At 52.3% G+C, this 20,885-nt stretch overlaps 1 protein-coding gene across 2 annotated transcripts in view; it reads right to left on the bottom strand.

Annotated features, from left to right (window-relative positions):
- Positions 1–20,885, bottom strand: part of Nol4l (nucleolar protein 4 like) — a 119,958-nt gene that overhangs the window by 66,334 nt on the left and 32,739 nt on the right. For both annotated transcript variants that reach the window (XM_021639709.2, XM_021639708.2), the window contains exons 2-3: positions 7,492–7,647; positions 1,627–1,738 (exon numbers count right to left, since the gene is read on the bottom strand). In XM_021639709.2, coding sequence (XP_021495384.1) covers positions 1,627–1,738; positions 7,492–7,647 — 268 coding nt within the window. The remainder of the gene's footprint in view (positions 1–1,626; positions 1,739–7,491; positions 7,648–20,885) is intronic.

The raw sequence follows: 20,885 nt of genomic DNA, 5'->3' as shown, positions 1-20,885 counted from the left end.
GCTGGTTTATATTCAGTGCAATTCCTAGCTGTGAGCAACCCCCCTTCTCCTCCTTCCTTGGGCTGAGGGTGGGAAGGACCCTTCTGAGGTGGAGGCTGCCCACACATAAGCCCACAGCCTGAGGACCTTGCAGCATTTGGGGCGGAGCACTGTCCTCACAGGAGAGCAGGGAGACCTATAGTTCCCCAGGGCAGCCTTGCCTCTGTTCCTCCAGGCAGCAGTTTTGTGCTGACTCCTTCCAGTTGCTATGGAAACAATTAGGGCAGGAACAGGAGGGGACCAGCATACTTGGGTAGGCAGGATCCAGGCAGCCAGCACCAGGGCCCAGACCTGCAGTGTGAGGAGTGAGCAGAGAAAAGCCCTCCAGGACCATTTGCAGGGCCAAGATGCCAGGCCATGTGTGACAGTCTCACAAGCATCCCTTAGGGTCACTCTCCTGTACTAGAGCCCTGTGCCAGGCTCACAGATGACCTCTCAGGTCTTATCAGTCCTCTGAGTAGGGACCCTTACTAACCCCATGCACAGAGCTGAGACCTACACCCACACAACCTGGCCCAAGAGCCTGCTCTCAGCAACAGAACCAGCATTATCTGGCTCTGGGCCCTCACACCTTGGAATCTATTTAATGTGCCTGATAGGCAGCTGCTGCCTAGCAGCTCTGAGGTAGCAAAAGCCTCCAGATTTGGTGAGTCAGTTGGTGTCACAAGTTGCTTAGATGCCTCAGGGGCACTCAGAGGAAAACCCTGTGTGCTGCCTATGTGCCTGTAACATGGCTATTGTCACATGGTTGACATTTTTTTCTCCCAGGTGGGAGGCTGCTGTTAGCAGTCTACCTGGGTCAGTACTAACCATTCCTACTTTGTTCTCATGGTTGGGCAACTACCCCCACCGGTTCTGCTCTGCTGACATGGTTCATCATTTGCAGGCCTGAAGCCAGGAGAGGCACAGTATCTAGGGCCATGATAACCATGGCCAAATGTGCTGGCCTTTGTTACAGTCAGAGCCAGCTGCAGGCAGACAAGCTCTGACAGGCTGTTACGGCTGACAGTATAGGGAGATACTGAAGGCAGACCCTCAATGGTCTCACCGAGCTGAACAGTGCAAGGACAACGTCAGCGAATCTCAATGCTCTGTCCATTTTAAATTCCAATCAGTCTTACTATTCTGACTGCAGGTCACAAGGGTGTGCACAGGGAGGGAGCAGATCTTAGTGAGGGCGAAAGAGTAAGAACATGCTTCATGGGGTGTGTGTCTACCTTCAGAGACAGGTCCAGCGTACACTAGTGGACAAACAGCCCTGGGGCAAGGCCAAGTGGTGCGGATGGCAGAGCCCAGAGAGCAGGAAGGGTGGCCGTATCTTGGTGGAAATGAGGCGGGAGGAGAGAGCTAGGCTAAGCCTGAAGGGCAGGTGGAAGCTGTGGCGCAGCTTCAGCACTTGAGGCGTCAGGCAGGAGGACTGAGAGTCTGGAGCCCGCCTGGGCTACACTGGGAGATTCTGTCTCAAAAGTAAATAAGTAAACAAGTAACTAATTGATTAAAAAGTTAAACAAATCCAAACAAGGTTCTTGGGGTAGTGCTACCACCCACACTGGCCTCTGGGAGACCTGTCCGCTGTGTGGCCCCCACCTTTGGGCTCCGGGCCGCTGGCGTTAAAGTGCATCCTCTTCTGGCATTCCGTGCAGCTCATGAGGAACCGAGTCACAGCCTCTCTGGGGAGGAAGGCGTAGGTCTCCGCGATCTGCCAGAAAACAGTTTGCACGTCATGTGCCACCCTGGAGGCAACTTAGTCGCCAGTAACAACAAGGGGCCAACGGCCTCCATTCCTTTCTGTAAAATGAGCCACTTGCTTTTTTTTTTTAACTTGAATAAAGAAGATTAAAATTTCAAAACGAAAAGCATTTAAGCATGATCTAGTTTTTAACCTCTAATAAATAATATTCTTCTCAGAACATTTTATTGCCTCCACTAAAAGGTGAGCTTATAAACATTACTGTAGAATGCAACAACCTCTCCCCTTAGTCCTGTATAATCTAAGACCCACTTGTAAATTCACCGCCCTATGAACAGGGCCCACCGTCCTAGCACTCATGTCCTGGGCTAACTCACAGCCTCTGCCCTTAGTCCTGTATAATCTAAGACCCACTTGTGAATTCACCGGCCTATGAACAGGACCCACCGTCCTACCTCATGTCCTGGGCTAACTCACATGCCAAGGACCCTTCTAGGTAGGAGCTATAGGATGTGGGTTTAGCGGCATTCACTGTCCACACTGTACCACTTGGGAATCTTCATGTTCCTTCTTTTAACTAAGGATTCAGCTGAGGACACACAGCTTTTGAGAGGTAGTATTGCAGGTCACACCACCCCATACTGAGGAAAGGGGTGCTGGCAGGAGGGAGAGAAGGTAGAGATGGAATGAGCGAATATGAAAAGGCTGGGTAGGAAGCAGGGCAGGATGGGTGTGGGCCTATAACTCTAGTCAGGGGGTCAGCTTTGCTCTCGGTTTTGGGAAACTCTCTGGTTTGGCTGTCCACAGTGTCCAAAGCGTCCCTCGGATGCCGCCTTTCCTCTGTCTGAGGCCCCTGAGCTGATTCCCTCATGTGCTGCCTAGAACGCGGTTCTCCCGCTGCTCTCCACTAAGGGGCAGCATCACCCAAGCATTCCTGTCCTTACCACAGTCCAGCCAGAAAGTTGGCTGAGGGCTTTGGGGCCACTCTGGACTACAGTGGGCTCTGTGTGGCCAGCACACAGTCTGCTTCTATAAGGACTATGGACAAGGATTCATGGACACCCTGAAAGTCTCCTGGCAGAGTGGAGGAGGGAGGAGAGTTGGAGTAAGCAGAAGGCTAGGGTGAAGCAACCCTCTAAGGACCAGCTTTCAAGGCTTTCAGCCCAGCCATTGCCCTGCTTCCGCTGTGCAGAGTTCCACATCTACTCCTGCCAGCTGCAAACTAGAGTTAATTTTGGTGACACAGTTGTTACTTCTCAGCTGATTTGATGCTCTGCAGAGCAGGCAGTCTCTTTGATGAGTTATCTCCCTTCTAAATCCCCTGTCTGATTGCCTTGCTCTGGAGGTCAAGGACAAGGGCAAATCTCCGCATCTCTGGCTGGAGCCACAGCAGAGGAGGAGGAGGAGGAGGTGGTGGAGGAGGAGGAAGAGGAAGAGGAGGAGGAGGAGGAAGAAAAGGAGGAGGAGGAAGAAGAGGAGGAGGACAAAGTTGGCCCACTTGGGGAATGAGGACGGGGTCAGGGGCTGCTTTCTGCTAGGCAAGTAGGCATTGTCATCCCAGCCTCGGCTCTGGAAGTCCCTTTGAGAGTGTGCTGAGTTGAGGATAGTGTTCTTGGCTGTAGAAGGCTAAGAGGGAAAAGGGCTTGTTCCAGGCAGAGTCAGGGCTTAGGCTGACTCGCCAAAAGATGGGGTCCTAGACTCCCATGAGAGATTGCTCCCAAAGTTAAGCCTCGGAAGAGCTGATTGGTTATGGAGAAGAGAGCTGCAGTCAGCTGGAAGGAGGGTGAGGGTTCATGTCAGAGACAAATCAAGCTAGCTTACTCACCTGCGCTGGAGACACTCAAAGGACTCAAGAACAGCCTCCTGGCCAGGCTGCTCTGCTGAGGGCTGCACACAGAGTGAGCACGGCCCTCCTAGCTTCCTGGCCTGCAGAGTGCACAGGAGTCTGTCTCCAGAGTGAGATGGTGACCAAAAGATCTGGTCTTGGCTGGGCCCCCAGCAGTGGGCCATGGGCATACATCTTATGGCCCTAGGTTCCAAGATGGTAGGACAGAGTGTCAAAGGAAGCTTGGGGAGCTGGTTCTGCACTGTCATAGGAACCCATATGAACAGCACACTGTCCTTCTTCCCTCATTTTCCACAGCATATTTTGGTTCACCCTGTGGTTGGTTAGGACTAGAAATGGAGGCTCTATTTCTGTAGGAGTGCCTGGATGCCACAGGCCCACGGGACCACACAAAATAGTGAGACCAGAAAGGCGATCCTCACAAGATGCTCGTGTCAGGAGGATGGTGGCTCTCAGATTGTTTCAGACCCTGCACTAGAAATAGACGCAAATACACAAAACAGAACGAGAGAGCTGCCTGTGTGTTTTGGGAGAAGATGCTCCAGGACCCTTGTCCTCAGTAGGTTTCCCTCAGCTGCCCTGAGCTGCCTGCTGTGTTGCTCTCAGAGTCTCCTGTGGACCCTGCAACCATGTATGGATTTCCCTTTTCTATTTTTCTTAGTGTTAAAAACTGAGAGATTTCACAGGCAGGGAGAACAGAAGCTATTTGCAGAGCCGCTGACTTGCAAGCCCGTTTTTCACTCTCCAACTCAGAAGCCAACAGAGCTTGATGAGGCAGGGAGGTGGGAGGCGGTTGGGGGGATTTGCACCACTTTACAAGATCCTCCTTCTGCCCTGTGGTGGATTAGCACATGGTGGGTCTGGAGCAGCTGCTGACCACATCTGGCCCCAATTCCAAAGTGGCCTGGGTAGCCAGATCTGGGCTCTCGAAGCTGATCTGGCCTCTAGCATCCCTGGAGAAGAGGAGGTAAAAGGGCTCTTTCAATCCAGACTGGCTGAGATGGGGAAAGCCCTTGGCAAAAGGGCTCAGGGAACTTGAAACAACCTGGAACTTTCCCAGGTTTAGCCCCAGTGAGACTCCTGGCATCCTTGGACCCTCAGGTCACCCTGCTGGAGAGGTTATGATAGAGCTCCCTGCTCAAAAGGGGGACTCCTTCTGTATGTATCATTTGGTGGAAATGCATTCTGCCCTGACTCTGAAAACTACAGGCTTTAAAAGCTCATAACTTTTCCTCTCCAACACATGGTGGAACAGTTGCTAGAAAGATTCTCTCTCCTACTGAAGAACTGGCCTCCTTTAGTGCCCTCAACAAGGCTGCCCACTTCCCTACTGTCTCCCAACCTCAAAGGTACTTCAGGTTAAGAATTTGAAAGTCCTTGTACCTTATAGATGAAAAAGCTGACCCAGGATTCAGGTTTGGCAAAATACATGGTGACAGATCCAAAAACCACTCATCCGAGGGCTTGATGAAACCCTGCAGTGCCAGGCTGTGCCTCTCTATAGCCATCAGCACAGGGTTTGCTTGGGGGCTCTTTCTAAAGGCTGGGGGTTGGGGGCTCATGTCTACAGAGCAGGGGCAAGGAGCTAGGCTTGGGTGGAGGGAAATGGAAGCAGATGATAGAGGTAAAATATCCAGGTACAATCTCTGCCCCAGAAACAGGAAGAGGGTGGCACAGGAAGGCTGGCAGATGGGAAGGAGAGGGAAGGGTGAGGAGGCACAGAGGGGAAGGGGAGTACAGGCTCCTTGGCCTCAAATTGCTGCAGGAGGGCCCTGGCCTGCTGGGCTCAGCCTTGGCCCTGTGATGAAATTCCAGCTGTGTGCAGCCCAGTCACTCCATGCCAGTCATGTGCCAGCTCAGGCTGGGCAGGGAAATGGGGCACATGGCAGCATACGGACCAGAAGCCAGGAAGTGCAAAGGGCTAGCTGTTCGCTTGGCCCAGGCTGGCAAGGGCTGGCAAGACCAGCCCAACTCAGCCCAGCCTCTGTATGTTCCAGAGGCCATAGACCCTTCTGAGGAGTGCTGGTGGACAAGCCTTGGTGCTGGCACAGAGGAGCCAGGGAAGTCACCAGATCCAGACAGCCAAGCCCATGCACCTGACAGCAGCTAGTGGCTGGCTTGACAGTTTGCTTTAGGAAACCAGTGGCAAGGAAGGGTAGATACTGGTCAGCCACCTGGCTCTGAGCACCAGCTGACCGCAGGCAGCTGTGTTTCTCACCTTAAAATGGGGCTCATAGGTGTCTCTGCTTCATGCCTGTAGCCTTTACACAGGTCAGGGTGAAACTGGAAAGGGCTGAGATTAGAGCCTGTACACGTGGAAGTCCAGCATCATGGCAGGCTCAATGGTCGGCAAAGACAATCTTCTCGGTCTATGCCTCACTTGGAAATACCCTTAGACTGGCTTCCTTTCTCACAGGCACATATACTGAATAGCAGGAAAGGTAGGAAGACAGGATGACCATCCAGTGGCCCTCAGCTTGCTTCCGCACTTCTCTGAGGCTCCCAGCAGAGGGCCCAACCTAAAGAGAGACTGCTCAGTGGTTATGAGCACTGGCTGCTCTTCTAAAAGACAGGGGTTCGATTCCCAGCACTTGCATGGCAACTTACAACTGTCTGTACCTCTGGTCCCAGGGTATCTAATGCTGTCTTCTGGCCTCCGTGGGTACTGTGTTCATATGGTGCACAGACGCACATGAAGAAGCAAAAGGCTAAATACCTATTCAGTACAAGGACTGTCATCTCAGGGCAAGAATATCTGGAATTTTGGATTTTGTGAAATGGGCCACGAGAGGAAATCATACCTACACAGGCCACCTCCACTAGAGCCCAAGGTGGTCTACGCACAGCATTCGGAACATTCTGGTGTAGGTGGGCAAGCCTGGCCCCAGAAAGACAGAACTATAGGATTCTAAAGAGAAAGCCAACATGGAGGTCTGGAAGATATCAGCTGCCCGCTGCTCAGGTGCTGTGTGTCCTTGGACAGGTGACTTGAGGTTCTGGGTCTGTTTCTTTAAGTAGAAAATGAACCATAGTACCTTAGTCATAGGATGCTCTTTAGGGCTCAACTGAGAATAAAATGTCTGGCTTGTGGGCTCAGAGCTGGGCACGAGCCACGGGTACAGACTCAGGTGTAAGGCCAATAGGAGAGGGAAGCCTTTGCCTAGTGGTTGGGGCCTCTGCTTTGTCCACAGCCCTGTTTTCTACCTCCCAAATATGTAGCATTTTTCTAGATAGCCATTCCATTCCTTTATGCCCTCCTAAAGGTGGCCAGCATCCCACCCCCACCATCCCCAGCTTAGCACTAAGTGTCCAGGGCTAGCAGTATCTTTGCTGAGCCTTCCCAGGGTTCTTGCTCTATTGGAGCTGGTCTTGGCACCATTTCTCCTTTTGTGTTTATCTCATTGCCTTCAGCCTCTTCACCCCAAATCCAATTGTGACCTCCTGAAGGTAGGAAGCAGGTCATCAGACCCAGATCCTCTGGGGGAACTCACAGGGTTGGCTCTCAGTGCTGTGGGAACCTGGCTAGGCAGGCATCTAGGGCAGGCTGGCAAGCAGTCCATGCCATGCTGTGGAAGCACTGGCCCCTGCAATTCTTATTATCTGTGCTCCCCCAGCAGGCTATAAGGGGCTGGAACTGGGAAGAGGAGGGCTTCCTCCCTGCTCTGCCTCTCTCCTCCTCTCCCTCTCCCTCCCTCCCTTCAACCTGCTTCTCCTTTGTGCTCTGACCGCAGAGCCCGCCCCTCACCCTGAGAGCCATCTCTGGCTGCCATGCCCTTGCCCCATGCCCCCCTGGATCCCCAAAGGCCGCTTCATCACGCCTCAGCTCCCAGCCCCGCCTCCCGCCCAACATGTGCGGAGCCCATGGCCTCCTGCCAAGGCCTGGGGCTGCCAGCAGAGGCAGAGACAGCAATCTCACCGCTCGGTAGGTTTTCTTCTGCCCAGCGTGCTTGGGGGCTTTGCCTGGCTCTGCGGAGCTCTCCACGTGCATCGAGTAGATGATGTCAAAGAAATCTTCCACCACAGCAACCCGTTTCAGAGAGATGCCCTCGGGCTCCGACAGGCCATCTGCCCCCTGCAAGCGACAGGGTGGACAAGCCGTGTTAGTGTCAGGGCTGATGGAGGGTGAGAGCTGGGCCCTGAGGCCAGGCCACAGGTCAGGGGAGGGGAACAGGGTCTTTGCTGCTCCCTGGCTCAGCATGGCATTCAACTGTTCCAGCTAGGGGCTGGGGAGAAAAGGAACCCACTGGATCTGGGGAGAGGGTGTCTGAGGGGGCTACTGAATCTACCAGCAACAATGGGCATTGAAACTCAACAACACAAGTACAAATTAGGAAACCAAGAGGCTCCATGTTCACAATTCAGACAGATTGTGCCAGACTCCCAGAGAGCTCTCGAATCACACGCTGTGCCAAGACCATCCTAGAGTCTCTGGGGAGGGGGAGTGCTAAATAGATGCGGCCCCATCAGGAGCCTGCCAATTAGCAGTAACCTTTCACTGTGGTCCTGGGTTGGAGTCCCAGGGGACCAGCTCCCATCACCTGGGTGGCTCCTGCCTTCACCCAGGCCTTTCGAAAAAGCTTTTTATCACTCCTCTCCCTCCCCACTCCAGCAGCTGAATGCCAGCCACAGCACCCAGGCTCTTTGTGTGGGGAGATGCACAGAAAAACAGGCTGGAGGCCATGTGGACGTGGCAGTGCTGGGAGCCCGGTGGCCATGGACCCCATGCCTCTTACCAGACTGTCAGATGGCCCAACAAGGTGTGCCAAAATGGAGGCTGAGTTATTTGCAGCAAAGAGCTGTGAAAGGCACCTGCATACCATCCCCATCCCTGGTGAGGAGAGAGGCCAAAGGGAGCCTCCAGGGCACAAGCTCTAGTGCTCCATGAAGGTGTTTTCTGGTCCACAGAGTATGAGGTTCACAGAGATCTGGGAACAGCAGCTCTCAGCCATCATCTCCCTCTAGGAAGATTGGAAAGGTTCTAGAGGGCTTCAGAGACCAAGAACAAATAGTGTAGAAGGAGGTTGGACAACACACCCAAAGAAAGACACAACTCCAAGATAATCCTTCCCCAGAAGATGCAGGCTCAAGGACAGCAGCCCTGGGGAGGTGTGAAACTCATCTGCTGGCTCACACCAAGAAAAACGCCGGCACATGGTAGGTGACCGATAAATAACTGCTGCTGAGCAGGTAGTTGGCTAGCAGGGGCAGAGCAACGTGATTTGAACACACTCTGCTCCACCATGTAGGTGACTGGTGCCCCGAGTCGTTACCGTGTTCCTCTGAGCCTCAGGCCCTTCATCTATGAAGGAGAAGAAAGCACTCCACTGCCCAGGGACTTCTCTGAAGACAAAATGAGATACGGCCGCAGCACTTTGTACCAAGCCACCATGTTGGTGCTGGGAACCAAGCCCAGGTACCCAGCAGCCAGTGCCCTCAACCAATGAAACATCTCTCCAGCCTCCTCTAGTACACTTTTAACTAGAGGTTTACAACGGCAAAAAAACAATGAACTTCAAGAATAAATACAACTGAGTTTTTAGTTCTCAGGCTGGGTGTGGCTATGCAGGCGTGCAGTTTCATTAAAATGTCTATTAATTAGACGTGCGACCTGTTTCATCTTCTATACCTCTGTTAAACTTTACTTGTTTTGTTATTTTGAGTAGAGCATTTGCTGGCCTGGAACTCACTATATAGACCAGGCTGGCTCAGAAAGACTCATTTGCCTCTTTTTCCTGAGCGCTGGCATTAAAAGTGTAAGCCACCATGTCTAATTCTAAACCCTAATTTTGAAAAGATATTAATTTCCAGGCTGTGTGAATGGCTCCAGGGGTAAAAACCCTTGCTACACAGCACAGAAAGCACAGAAATCCACTTTAAAAGCTGGGGACAGTCTTTCAGGTGCCTGAGGCCCAGTGCTGTTGGTTTGGAAGAGACTGGAGGATTGTTGGGACTTGCTGGCTGCAGGTTCAGTGAAGAGACTGTCTCGAGGGAACAAAGTGGTGAGTGACAGAGTAGGCCACCTGATGTTCTTCACTAGCCTCCATGTGAGCACACGGGCATATGCAATGTACATGTATGTGCATACACACAACACACATATGCAAAACTTAAAAAATAAAGTAGATGCTGTCATACAAAATGTTAATTTGGGGCTAGTGCCTCAGTGGGTAAAGACAGTGAGATGACTTAGTGGGTAAAGACACCTGCCACCATGCCTGATGACCTGATTTGATCCCTGGGACTCACATGCTGGAAGAAAATAACTGACTCCTGCAAATGCCCTCTGACCTCTGAGTGCATGAATGCCATGGCACTCGCGCGCTCCACTGCCAGAACACATACAATTACATACAATTACAATTCAATTAAAAAATTAATGTAAGCCAGGCAGTGGTGGTATATGCCTTTAATCCCAGCACTCAAGAGGCAAAGGCAAGGGTATCTATGAGTTCGAGGCCACTTTGTTCTACAAAGAAGAGTTCCAGGACAGCCATAGCTACACAGAAACTTTATCTTGAAAATTTAAATAAATATAAGAAAAATTAGTGTCAAAAGTATAAGTGAGCAGGTTTTAAATTTTGATCATTGTGCTCCAATGGATTCAGTTACTTAAAGGCAGATGGATCTTCCTGCTCATGGAACTATTTCATTCAGAAAAAGATTCCAAAAGAGAAAGATAGGAAGGGATAAAGAAAACAACAAGAGAGGTGGGGCAGAAAGCACCCTCTCACCAGTTCAGAAACCCTGGGGAGTCCATTTTACTTTTTCTTTTCTTTTGGTTTTTCAAGGCAGGATTTCTGGGTATAGCACTGACTGTCCTGGAACTTGCTCTGTAGACCAGGCTGGCCTCGAACTCAGAGATCCACCTGCTTCTGCCTCTTGAGAGCTGTGATTAACAGTGTGTGCCACCACCACCACCAGGTTCTTTTTCATTTCTTAATACTGTTTTCTTATCCGTAAGATGGGCCTAAAAAAGTCCTAATTGAATGTTCTAAGGCTCAAGTGAGAATGTGTGTGAAGGGATATTTGCGCCTGGGGAGATGGTTCATAGCTCAAGTGTTTGCCATGTAAGCAAGAATACCACAGTTCAGGTCCACGTAAATACAAGCAAGCTGGCAAAGGAGACTAGTCTTGACAGTAAGGTCTAGGTTTGATTTAGAGATGCTGCCTCAAGAAATAAGCTTTCTACTCCAGCACTAGGGCGATAGAAGCAGATGGATCTCTGTGAGTTCCAAGTCAGCCTGGGTTACAAAGTGAGACCTCCCAACAATACAATACAATAAGGTAGAATAGTGATGAGTAAAAACATCAGCCTCAGGCCTCCACTTGCACACACATGCAAACATGCATACACAGGCGCACACATACTTGGAAAACAAAAGGAGGCAGGAATCTGTATGAGAAGGCATAGCTTATTAAACTTGGTAAATAAGTTTCTATTTACTTCCTCCACACTTACTGAGCCTGTCCCTTTGATCTAGTCAGTTACAAACTGGATCCCATGAGGTAATGTCCACCATCAGAAGAGATGCATAGTCTCTTTAATTCTTTTTTCTTTCAAAACAGGGTTTCTTTGTGTAGCCTTGGCTGTCCTGAATTTGTTTTGTAGGCCGGGCTGGACTAGAACTCACATTGATCTGCCATTCTTTGCCACCCTGAGTGCTGGTCCTTTAATTCTTAAATGATATGCTAAGGCTGCCCTCAAACTTGGAATAAGTTTTTCTCTGAGTTCAAAATGCAACTCAGGGCTGGGCATGGTGACACACCTGTAATCCCAACACTCAGGAGGCAGAGGCAGGTGGATCTCTGTGAGTTTGAGGCCAGCCTGGTCTACAAAGCAAGTCCAGGACAGCCAAGGCTACACAGAGAAACCCTGTCTCGAAAAACCAGAAACAAACAAACAAAAAATAAATAATGGTTGTCAGGTGGTATACACCATTAATCCCAGCATTTAAGAGGCAGAGGTAGGGGGAACTGTGAATTTGAGGCCAGCTGGGTCTATGGGTGAGTTCTGTGCCAGCCAGAGCTACAAAGTGAGACCCTGTCCACACTGACTGGACTCAGATAGAAGAGCAAAATCTATTATCCAGTACCTGTCCTGTCCCGGGCCTCCCACCTCTATTCTTAGACACACTTGGGTAAGCAGTGGCTTTGCACCTGGTCTAATGTGACCATCAAATTATCCCAGGGAAACTTGAAGGGAGCACTTATCAGTCACTCCCTCTTTAAAAATGGATTGCTCAGCCAGGTGTGGTGGCACACAGCTGTAATCCCAGCACTTGGGAGGCTGAAGAAGGAGTTGAAGGCCAAGTCTTGCCAAGGCTACATAGGGAGTTCCAGACTGGAGGCCATACAGGAAGACCTTGTCAAAAACAAAACAAAAACAAACTGGTTGCTGCTTTTCAACCTTGGGTCCTGTAATCTACCTGCCTCTGGTAAGGGAGGGCCTGTAACAAACAGAACTCAAATCACACAAGCTTTGCAGAGGCGCACATAGACAGTCCTCTAGTGAGATGTGGCCACCTGGACATTGTGTGTGTGTGTGTGTGTGTGTGTGTGTGTGTGTGTGTGTGTGTGTGTTTGACACTCTAAAGGAAGAACACCAGAATGTATGTCTAGTCTTCAAACAGAACCCCAGGAAGATGGCAACAAAGAGATCTGACAGCAGTGACATGCCCTGAATCCATGAAGGTAATGACCTTTATGCTAAATGCTGTAGGAGGGGCATTCCTTCCCTAGCCGGGAATGCAGGCCGGAATATGAGGAGAGAGCTGCTAATTAAGAGAACACAAAGTGCCTTCCTGATAGCCTTGGGAACTTTGTCCATGCTCCACCCCCACCCCATACTGAGAATTTGAGCCTAGGGCCTTGCAAGTGGTCTGCTACTGAGCAGTCTCTGCAGTCCTCCCCACAGCCTTGACACGCTCCTGCCAACCTACCTCTGCCCAGTACCCAAGTCAGGATCATTTAATCCATAGCTCTAAACAAGCTGTGCACTGGCCTGACCAAAGAAGTTCATTTTACTTATAGGATCCAAGGGGACCTGGACTCTCCTGACTCTCCCAGTTTCAAGAAATGCCAGGCAGCGATAACGGGAAAAAAACTACAGCATTTCATGGGAAAAGGCATGAAAAATACCCGGTCACTAGGGCTTTTCTTCTGTAGGGAAGAACATTGCCATGGTAACATACTCCATCTATTAGAACCACCAAACTCCCGAACAACCAACCAGACCTAAGCTAACCTAACTGGACATGGCCTTCATTTTAAACACTGGATAACTACCAACCTTCTTAGACAGTGCCAACCCCCTTAAAGCCAGCCCATTTGAGTTCTGATCCAAAAGCTGGACTGCAAGCAACTGAAGCGATCATGAAATGTCCACTCTACACATAACTGACATTTCAAAATATTTAGAACTCTGGTCCTGGTCCTACACAAGCCACAATGGGCTTTGGGGATGGGGATATGGCTCGGTAGGTAGAGTGCTGGTTAAATCCCTGGCACCACACGGACTGTTCATATTGACTTATACCTGTGATGTCAGCACTTACAGAGCGCAGGTAGAAGCATCAGAACTTCAAGGCCATTTCTTAACTATATAGGGAGTTCAAGGCCAGCCTAAGCTACAGAAGACTCTGCCTCAAAAAACAAACAAAAAGTACACATTTTCATGGTGTACTTCAGCCTACCAAATCCATGCTCTAAGGTTTTAAAATACCTTCCATCCCCAAATGACTGTACTGCAAAAGATTTTAGAAATGCTGATTAGGATGTCTCTATGATTGAGACATGGAGGTAAGCAGTAGTGAAACTGATATTGGCTCACAGCTGTGTTCTGTGCTTCTGGGCCTTCTAATGTTAATATTTTCATCTCTAGAGAAGGCTCCCTTTTCTAATGGGGTAGAGGGGAAGAGGACTCTTGTTAGGCAATATTGCTATGAATTCAAGAAAACTGGCAAAGTTACTTCAGGGGGTCTTGGCAGGTGTTTTCTGGCTTCCTCAGTTTCCTCAAGTGATCAGAGCACTCAGAGAAAGGAGATTGTGATGTCCAGGGCAGCAGACCAATGAGAGGAACCAGTGCAGCTTAGGCTCCTGCCAGGTGGTGTCCACAACAATCCTTGGGAGCACCTCTTAGGTAAACCCCTCTGATGGAATTTTGTCCATCTCCCACAGAAGCCAACTAAATTGACCGGGGCCTTGATAGCAAGGATAGTACAATTGCTAATGGATGGCAGGCGGTTCTGTCACCGCCTCTACAACTGTGAGGCTGCCGGCTGGTAATGAGTTACATGCTTATCAGGGGACACCTTTTAGTATAGCATCACCACTGTAATAGGGGACAATGCTATCCAAACACAAGCAGGCCATGGTTGAGAAGATGCCGCTAAACAGCAGGGACATTTCTCAAGTGGGTTTCTCCTAAAAGAGAGGAAGGAACCACAGAGAAAGTCCTTAAAATATGCACCCTTGGTGCATTCCAAATCCAACTCTTAACGAGGCATGAAAATCAACGGGATTGCTGCTAGAGGACAGCATCAGCCAGCATAACACACCCCAAGGGGAAAACCTTTGGCTTCCACTTGTGTGGGAGTTTGGGACTTCAGGGGGTTGATTGAACTGGCAAACTCAGTGATGCGGCTCTATGCCATCTAAGCCAGCCAGTAAAGAGGCTGAGGCCACAGCAAAAGCCACTGGGCATGCTCCTCCCAGATCTCATAGGGCCTGCCTGGGCCCCATTTTAATCAATTTGGCCAGGACATGAGTTTGGGAAGTTTCAGGAGAGCCTCTTGCCAAAGTCTTATTCCAACCCTGAGTGGAACTAAAAGAAGAACCAAGGGGGATCCGCCCCTGCAGAGGATCCGCCGAGGGGCTGCAAGAGGTAGAGAGCAGATTTTAAACCACTCAAAATAGAGATGGAAAGGTAGAATGAAAGAATACCACCCAAACCTCCAAAATCTCTCTCAGCGCCCCAGGAGGAGCTGGCGATGATTTGTAAGGGACAGTCAGATGGCAGAGGAGGGCCCTGCTCAAATACAAGTGACAGTATTTTTATAGCTCCTCACTGTAGATATGACCTAACTGAAAACAAGCAATTCCTTCAAAACAAGGCTCACAGGAGAATTCTGTGGCCCTCAGGCCTGCAGACCTGGATGGGGCAGCGGGAGGAACCCCCCCTGCCATAAATAAATGCATAAGCAAGGCACTGAGGACTCAATGTGGCACCTGCCTCTCCTCCACCCTTGTGCTCAATATCCAACTGTTAGTGCGGAGCACTGCCATCGAGTCGCACCTGCCATCTGGAAGAGCCTCACATATTCCAAGACCTCCTTTCTGCTTCGCTGAACCTCCATCTTCTTTCAAATCACGCCGGAGGACCGAAATGCACACCCAGGGCCACAGAGAAAGTGCCTGAGATGGAAGGCCAAACCACAGCGCGGGACGCCACATCCTTTGAGCTACTCCCAGTAGCTTTTTTTTTTTTCCCTTTTCTGCTCTTCTTTTTTTTCCCCCTCTTTCTTTTGGCTTTAACTCGGGTGTTCTTTAAAGGGGAAAGGGAGGGAGTGCCGCGGGCCAAAGCAACCCTTTGGGGAATGAGAAGGGCTGGGGAAATAGGTGACAGGAAGGGATGAAGCCTCCCCTTGGAGACACGGCAGGGTCGGGTACTGGCTGCAGGGGTCTGGCTGATCTGAGCAATAAGGGTGCTCCTAAGTGAGGCAGAGCCTGAGGACAATCCAGCCCTGCCCTCAGAGGATGAGTAGCTGAGCCTCAGTTTCCTCATGTGTGAAAGGACACTATATCCATCACGGCTTTCACTGCCTTACAGGGGGGCTGCGGGAACCCCAAATGAAGCACAAACATGCCTGCCCTCTCGAGATATTCATAAATGACCGCTGTCGTCACCACTGCAGAGGGGCGCCCTCCGAGACTCTGGGGACCCGCCTCCCTCGGGTGTCTCAGCCGAGGACTGGGAATGGGGACCGACCGCTGAAAGGGTTCTAGGCAGAAGGAGGAGGCTCTGAGCCCGATAGGCCCCGCGGGCGGCTCCCTCCGGACCGAAGCGGGCGGCCCGGGTGCGCTAACGAGCAGGGGGCCCCAGGTGCGGGCCCCACCCCGGGCTGGGGGGCCGGGGGGGAGGGGCGCGGCCCGCGCGCTAATGACTGTTGACAGCGCGCGCAGGGGCTGGCGGGCCGCGCGCGCCGCTGACAGCTGCTCGGGCGGGGGGCGGGGCAGGGGTGAGACCGCTCGCGCTCCCCACGGCGCACGCGCGTGCGCCCCCGGAGGGAAGGGGCGGGATGACGAGCGCGTGCGCGCGCGCGCGCGCGCGTGCCGGCCGGGGTTCGGAGGGCCTGCTGGAGCGGCTCGCGCGGCTCCTCGCGGGCAGGCAGGTAATGAGAGTAACCATGGCAACCCACCAGAGGAAGTGTATTCTGCAGGAGACGTTAATCCCCTCTCCCCGGAGCTGGGACAGCCTGACTTTCCATTCTCACACAGTAATTAGATACCAGCTGTCAGTGCAGGGGGGACGGCTCCGCGGCTGCAGCCCGGCTGGGGGGGTGCACAAAGGGGTGGGGGGGACGCGGGGAGGGGGCGTTAAAGACACAGGGACGCTTTGCGTCCGTGGGCCCAGGCCACCCGCCTCCTGGCGCGTGCCCGCGCACCTGGAGACCCCGCCCGCCCGGGGGCCCCGCCCATCCCACGCGCACCTGCTGCGCGCGCGCCCGCCCACCCTCTCCTTCTCCTGCTCCTGCCCCGCCTCCTCGCTCTCCGCACACCTGCCCTGCTCCGCCCTCCAGCCCGACGCTGCCCACCTGTCCTTTGTGCGGGGCGGTACCACTGGTTCTTTCAGGGAGAGCCCGCTATGTGCCAGGCGCTATGCCAAGCCTGAGCTCGTGCAGTCCTCCCAGACCCTCCGTGGTAAGCGCTTCGCTGCTCCTCTCCCAAGGCTCAGCGGGGTGTGGCCATTTGCCCAGGGTCATGCAGACTTGAACACCCATCCTCATGGATCCCATTTGGCCAAGGAACCACAATGCCTTCCCTTCATATCCACATTTGTTACAACCCAGGGACCTCCCAACCGCTCTGGGGGACAAAACAATTACACCGGTGGCTGCCATCGAGTTGCACCTACTATGTGCCCAACAGTCACTGCCTCGTTTCATCTTCCAGCAGCCTGGGGAATTTATTACTCCCATCCTGCAGGTGAGGAAAGAGATGCAGAAAACTAATGCCTTCAAACCCAGGCAGCCCTACTCCAGGAGCCATGCCCCAGCGACTGGGGTCTATTAACCCACCTATGGATTTGAAGTGGCTGCAATCCAGCTCACACCTTTCCCATTTCTCCTGGCTCAGCCTACTCAAGTCCTGTCTCCAGTGTTGTTACAAGTCCTAACCACTGAAAAATCCATGAAGCTTCTAGGCCTGAAACACTGTTCCTAATTTTTGTCTAGCCTTCCAGAAACCCTAGGTCTCAGCACAGACAGCCACTTGGAAGTCATTCCCTCTCCATTTCACAGACAGAAAAACTAAGACAAACCAAAGCCTCTAGGAAGCTGGCCTGAGAGGGTGATGGAACCTTTGGGGACGAGGTCACTCTCCTCAGGCTCAGATGGACCCACAGCCCCCGACCCCACAATCAGGGGCCATGCCAAGGAGAGGCAGGAAGTACAGATAAGCAGAGCCAGCTCTCAGGACCCAGTGGCGGCGAGTGTCTGGGGCAGGAGGACGCTATTTGATCCCTTCCCCACTGCCCTGGCCATGACCTCTTCTCTCTCTCTCTCTCTCTCTCTCTCTCTCTCTCTCTCTCTCTCTCTCCCTCTCCCAATCATGGACAAGGCAGCCAGCACCCCAGGCTGCAGCACAGAACCCAGTGTTCCCCAACTGGGCTTCATTCCAGTAGGGGAAAACTGGGGGGGACCCCTCGGCCCAGGGCTTTAGAGACAGGGGGACCCCTGGAGCGGCCCCGCCCTATATGGGCCTTGGCTTTGCAGCCTCCATCTCAGGGTTTCCTGCCTCCTCTCTCCCCATCTCTCAGTAGCAGAGCAGCCTAAATTTGGCTCGAGGAGGGAATGGGGGAGGTGGCAGCAGGCGGGTGCTGTCAGAGGCCAGGGCGTAGCTCCCGTCTAGCCGGCTGGCATTTTTGCTGTCTGGAGGAGGGCAGGGGGGCCTCCGGCAGGCAGCCCTCTCCCGGAAAGGGAGATGTTCGTACCTTCTGACACACACTGAGTAATGTGCAAACGACATGCAAACTGAGTTTCAAATCAGCATCTCAGCCAGGGAACAGCCTGGTGCTGCTTTGGGGATGAGAACAGGAGCAGCAGCTCCTTGCCAGGGGCTCTAGGAGGGGTCAGGGGACACAGGTGGTATAGGACTGGGCTTTGGGAGAACTCAGTTTCTGGCCAGTTACAGAACCCCATTCCAGTGACTGAGTCCCAGCCCAAGGGCAGGACCTTGACTTGCTTTGTGTGCACTGCCAGAGCTGAGCATTTCCTGTTGCATGGTAAAAGCAGCCACCCTGTTCCAGTCTGACCCTGGCTTGCCACTGGACAACTGGGTCAATTCCTCAGCAGGGCATCTAGGTGAACAGCCCATGGCATGGGGCATAGCTTTGTAGACGGCCACTGTGCTTCCCTAGAAGCTGGGCACAAGGAAGTGACCTGGAAAAAAAACCCGTGCTTTGGAATCAGACCTAGATTCCAGGCTTGGCTCAACAAGTGAGGTTCTCTGGGTCCTACTGGCTCCACATCTGGGGAATGGGTTCCGAACCTCATGGTCAGCTATGAGGTCCATGGGCTGGCCTTGCACGCTGTGGGCAGGTCTCCACCGATACTCACATCACCCTGTGAGCGACCGCCTGCTCTGTCCAGTTGCATGTGGCTCTTTTTCCTGTTCCTCGGCTTAGGTTTTCTGATCCTTAGGCAATTGTGAGCTCCTTGCTTTGGTGACCCTGAACAAGTCTGCCTATTATTGTCTGTATTTACGAATGGACCAAAAGGGGATAATGACAGGTAGATAAGGGGCTGTCTGGGTATTAGATGCAGTAGACACTCGACTGGGAGCAGATCTTTCTTCCATCCCTTCACCAGCTTCATCCCAAATGACCAGGACAAGTGGGCTGGCCCTCAACACTATCGGGTATGGGGAGTTGGGGGCCCCTTTTCTTGGTAACTCTGTTTAACCCTAGATAACTGCTCTCCTGCCTCCTCGGTCGGTGCTGATATGAGCTGAATCCAACTTCCTGCCACCCAAAAGCCACTTCCTGCCAAACTTGAGCTGATACCAGAAGAACTTGTTTTCTGTACACAGAGCAATCCCTGGCGGGGCTGTTTTTGCACTGGCCAGTCTACCTGGTAGGACTGGGTGGGGGAGGATGAAGACTCTGCCCTCCTCACCTATAGCACCCACCTGTCCTGCCCCAGCCATTCCAGCCAGGTGTTCCTCTGGGACAGACAGACATCTTTAGGCCATGGGACACAGTCCACATATAGTCAGTCTAAGAGCACTGGCCACAGGTAATGTGACTGGCTGTGAACACATGATTACAGTCATAGTTGCATACACGAACACATGACCTCACAGTCACACAACCATATGTATTCATGGGACAGTCCCACACACAATTAAATGTCGTCACACAGTACGTGGCACCAGAGCCCTTTGCTTCAAGCACAGGCACTCTGGGTGAGCATGGGTGTGCCTGGGCAGGGCCTTGGACTAACCCAAGTGAGAACAGCTGGGATAGTACCGTCATTGTGCACATATTACAGATGAACGAAGCAAGTCTCCGAGAAGCAGCCCGTCACTTTGCTGTTCCAGCCACCCCAACTGGCCCTGTGCATGCATGTACTGTTTCCTCAGCCTGGAGTGCCCTTCTGGCTTAGGCCTTTAGAACTGTCTCTCACACAACTCTTTCGCAAAAACCCAGGCAGCTCCTGTTCATTTCCTCAGAGTCTGGGTCTTCTACAGAAGAGCACATCTCCCTTTGGCTTTAAGGGACAAGGAGACACAGCATTTGTCCTGCCTTCAGTTGTGTTCTGTTCTGTGGCACAGAGTAGGTGCTCAGAATTGAAGAGTACTAAGGACAGAGTGTGGGCTGGAACCCAGGACACCCTGAGGCTGGAGCTCATTTTTATGTTCCTATTCTTTTCATACTGCCCAAAGACCCTTTAGCAACAGTGTTGAATGGATGAATGAACAAATGAATGAACGAACGAACGAATGAATGAATGATAACCCACACTCTCAAGATCCCAGGCCAGTGATACCCAGGCTAACCTTCATTTCCTGGCAATGTGGACATGAGCCAAGCTCCAGGCCCCTTGGATAGTGGCAGGGCTGATGACCGCCTAAAGCCGGCTGTCAGAAGCTTGTCTGGCCAGAGCTGCCAGCAGGGGAGACCAGCTGGCAGTGCAGGGTCCATCGGCCCAGGCCTGGAATCTGAGACGCCCTCAGAGGCCCAGCTTCTCTTTGGTCCCCCACAAACTGGCCTTTGTTCTTGGGCTAGCCAAGACCGGCAGCTTGGGCTTTTTCTCTGCCCAAGGCACCCGCGCTGAGCTGGCGAGGTAAATGGGCCAGCCTCCCCTCTGTCCATGCCCAGGACGTTGCTTCAGGACTAAATGGAGATGTAATTTTCTATACAAATCCATGACAATTTAGATGGAGTGATTGTAATTGGCTTTTCAATGGCGGTTTTGTCCGGCACTGGTGGCTAGAACTGGGTGGCCTGTTTGAGGCAGGCTCCATTTAAATGACAATAAAGCAATAATATTGAGGACTTGTACAGCGCCCAGTGCCCCTCCCAAGCCCTTTGGGAGCCTCATGTTTATGGATCTGCTCCTTCCCTAGGGATGTCTGGGCAAGAGGGTGCTAGGGGTCACTGCGGCTAGGAGAGGGATGGCTGCATCTTTGGGTTGCAGGAAACAGATGCAGAATGGCTGGGGCAGGGTCCATATCCCCCAACTACCTGTTCCCTCATTCATTACACAGCCACTAGCCAGAACCTCCCAGGGCTGAAGGCTAGCCTGGTGCTGGGGTTATAGCCTCCCAGACAGGTCAGAGGGAGCACTCTGGAATGCCTCAATATATCATGTGGCAGGGATGTGCAGGCCCCAGAGGACACAGAACAAAGCGTCACCCTCTTCTGACTGGCTTCCCAAGTATCTGTACCTCATTTTCCCAGCCCTGAGCTGGGATGCAGTGGACGTCCCAGAGAGGATGGAATGTGCGCAGGACTCAACCCGGCATGTGAAAGGTGCTATATATAGTCTTGCCGGTACTCACTACTGGGCCCCGCTCAGGCCGACTGGCTGG

The sequence above is a fragment of the Meriones unguiculatus genome, chromosome 4 (genome assembly GCF_030254825.1).
Source record: "Meriones unguiculatus strain TT.TT164.6M chromosome 4, Bangor_MerUng_6.1, whole genome shotgun sequence".
Classification (NCBI taxonomy): Eukaryota; Metazoa; Chordata; class Mammalia; order Rodentia; family Muridae; genus Meriones; species Meriones unguiculatus.
This window is presented reverse-complemented; position numbering and strand designations above follow the sequence as displayed.